At 35.0% G+C, this 2,500-nt stretch overlaps 1 protein-coding gene across 7 annotated transcripts in view; it reads left to right on the top strand.

The window, feature by feature from the left end:
* The window catches only part of LOC125046049 (dihydropyrimidinase-like), a 91,200-nt gene that overhangs the window by 69,761 nt on the left and 18,939 nt on the right, over positions 1–2,500 (top strand). For all 7 annotated transcript variants that reach the window (XM_047643661.1, XM_047643663.1, XM_047643660.1 and 4 more), the window contains 5 exons: positions 699–772; positions 947–1,057; positions 1,163–1,290; positions 1,568–1,747; positions 2,250–2,363. In XM_047643661.1, the coding sequence (XP_047499617.1) occupies positions 699–772; positions 947–1,057; positions 1,163–1,290; positions 1,568–1,747; positions 2,250–2,363 (607 nt within the window). The remainder of the gene's footprint in view (positions 1–698; positions 773–946; positions 1,058–1,162; positions 1,291–1,567; positions 1,748–2,249; positions 2,364–2,500) is intronic.

Raw genomic sequence — 2,500 nt, 5'->3', positions numbered from 1 at the left:
CCAGTTTTTATTACCTACAAATACTTTGCTCTCCTCCTGATGGAGAAGCCAGATGACATTCGCTATTAAGTTTCGGTACAGTAACAGACTAGTAGTAAGCTTGTTATATGTATTGCCAAAACAAAGCACAAAAGGAAAAAGGGCAGATGTGTAGGTCAGATCAACAGAGGCTCATTAGAAGAAACAAAGGCTTGATGACCTGTTGAGAAAGTTATAAATGAGAATGAATCCTTTCACATAGCAAGTGTTTTTGCTTGATGTAGGAATGAGCATGAAATGTAAGAAAGGTGTCATGGTATAACAGAATATGCCCTTTAACTAGAAATTTTGAGTTCTATTAGTGTTATAAAGACAAAATTCTCCCCCCCCCCAAAAAAAAGAATGTTAAGTAAAATGGCTTGTGTGAGTTTCTTTTTGTCTATACAAGAAGCCGATTATAATATTTTTATGCCAGTTTTTCCTGTAGTAACATAACTAAGTTCACTTGCTACTGCTGCTCTGCCCTCCTAAATCGATTATGCTAGTTTGCAGTGAGAAGGTATAAAGAAACATGTAGCATTGTAGCACATTATATAGGGTTGCTTGATAAAAGTAGAAAAATCCTTGGAAAATTATATTTGTGTCTCTTGTTAGCATAATGTTTTTCAAGAAGAGTAGTATATAGCAATAAGATTTTTCATTTTTTTGTCATACAACAGGCAAGTGGGCCAGAACCTTCACATCCCAGGTGGAACAAAGGTGGTGGAAGCCAAAGGTCGCCTTGTTATGCCAGGTACTTACCGGAAATCTTACTTTATCATTGAATAAATGTGTTATAGTATTTCAAGTTTCTTCAAACTTTTGCTGATCAAAGTGAGGTATAATATTATGATATGTATATTATGGTGTTTAAGGCCTTTTATGATTATATAAATATATGGGTGAGTAACATTATTTTGCCAAACAGGTGGAATTGATACTCATACCCACATGCAGCTGCCATTTATGGGAACGTTTGCAGTGGATGACTTTTATACTGGGACTCGTGCTGCCCTTGCTGGTGGCACCACAATGATCAGTGGGTATTATTATTAATTTTCATTGAATATAAAAATGTCAATATGCTAATACATTTCCACAAATGCTGTAAGTGATGCTACAAATACCAAATTTTTCCAAACAGTGGATTTTGCTCTGCCCCAACGAGGGGAGTCCTTAGTTGAGGCCTACCACCGCTGGCGTGCCTGGGCTGACCCAAAGGTGTGCTGTGATTATGCACTTCATGTTGGCGTCACTTGGTGGTCCCCCAAGGTAAAGACATGAAAATATTTCAGGTTGATTAATTGCGAAGTTTTCCTTAAGCTACTTTTTGTATAACCTTGACATTTTTGTACTTAGAATGATGTGAAGTAGGTATACATTATGTTTTCTTTCTGGTCTCTGTGTAATACAAACCAATGAAAGGTAATTTGAAATATGTTTGACAGTGTAAAACATTCATCAATAATCTTTTTGAGGTAGGTATTTATGTGTGTTTGTTTGTGTGTGTGGTGTAAATTTATTTATTAATTACAAAATGATCTTTCAGGTAGCTGAGGAAATGCAGGAACTGACCGAGGATCTTGGAATAAACTCTTTTAAGATGTTTATGGCCTACAAGGACACCTGGCAGCTTGATGATGGAGACCTTCTTGAATCCTTCAAGAGGTGTAAGGAAGTAGGAGCACTGGCTCAAGTCCATGCAGAAAATGGGGATGCTATCAAAGAGGTGAGTGAACTTGGGTACTTGTCTCTTGAAGTAATATTTTTAAAGGTCATAAGAAGATGGTACCACAATATGTTTCAGGTGTCTCTTTATTACAGTCCAGTGTTGGAGAGCAACATACTTTGTTTCATAAGTGTATAAAAGTGATCTGCCAGTACACCTCTATATCATGGCCATTTATTTGATATATGGTATTTGAATTTATATTACCATCTTACCTGTGACTATTCAATTGGTAACCCACCCTTTCAAGTTTAAGAGTTAAAAAAAAAAAAAATGCTATAGAGTATCACATTCAACTTTTAATAAGCAATGGTATGATGTTAATTTTTATGTTTAAAAAAAAAATATGTAGAAAAATTAACTTTTCTCAGAATAATAATTATTGTTGTGTTCTCTTTAAAATTCCTGCAAAGTAAGATGACAGGCAATTCTATTCAATTCTGAAGATTTTCATTAAAAAGTGATTTATGATTTAGATAATTATATTTACTTTTATTTTCAGAACTCCAAAAAGCTGTTGACAATGGGCATAACAGGACCAGAAGGACACGAAATGAGTCGCCCAGAGGAGGTTGAGGCAGAAGCCACAAACAGGGCCTGTGTTCTTTCCAACCAGGTAAACAAAGTTCTGAATACTTACAATTTTCAGAATGTGATATTATTATACAACTGCTATAATACAATCATGAAATTAGTGATGAGAACTTCTGAAGAACCTTGATGTAATTTGATAAAATGTTTCACATTTTGCAT

The sequence above is a fragment of the Penaeus chinensis genome, chromosome 38, assembly GCF_019202785.1.
Source record: "Penaeus chinensis breed Huanghai No. 1 chromosome 38, ASM1920278v2, whole genome shotgun sequence".
In the NCBI taxonomy this organism is placed as follows: domain Eukaryota; kingdom Metazoa; phylum Arthropoda; class Malacostraca; order Decapoda; family Penaeidae; genus Penaeus; species Penaeus chinensis.
This window is presented reverse-complemented; position numbering and strand designations above follow the sequence as displayed.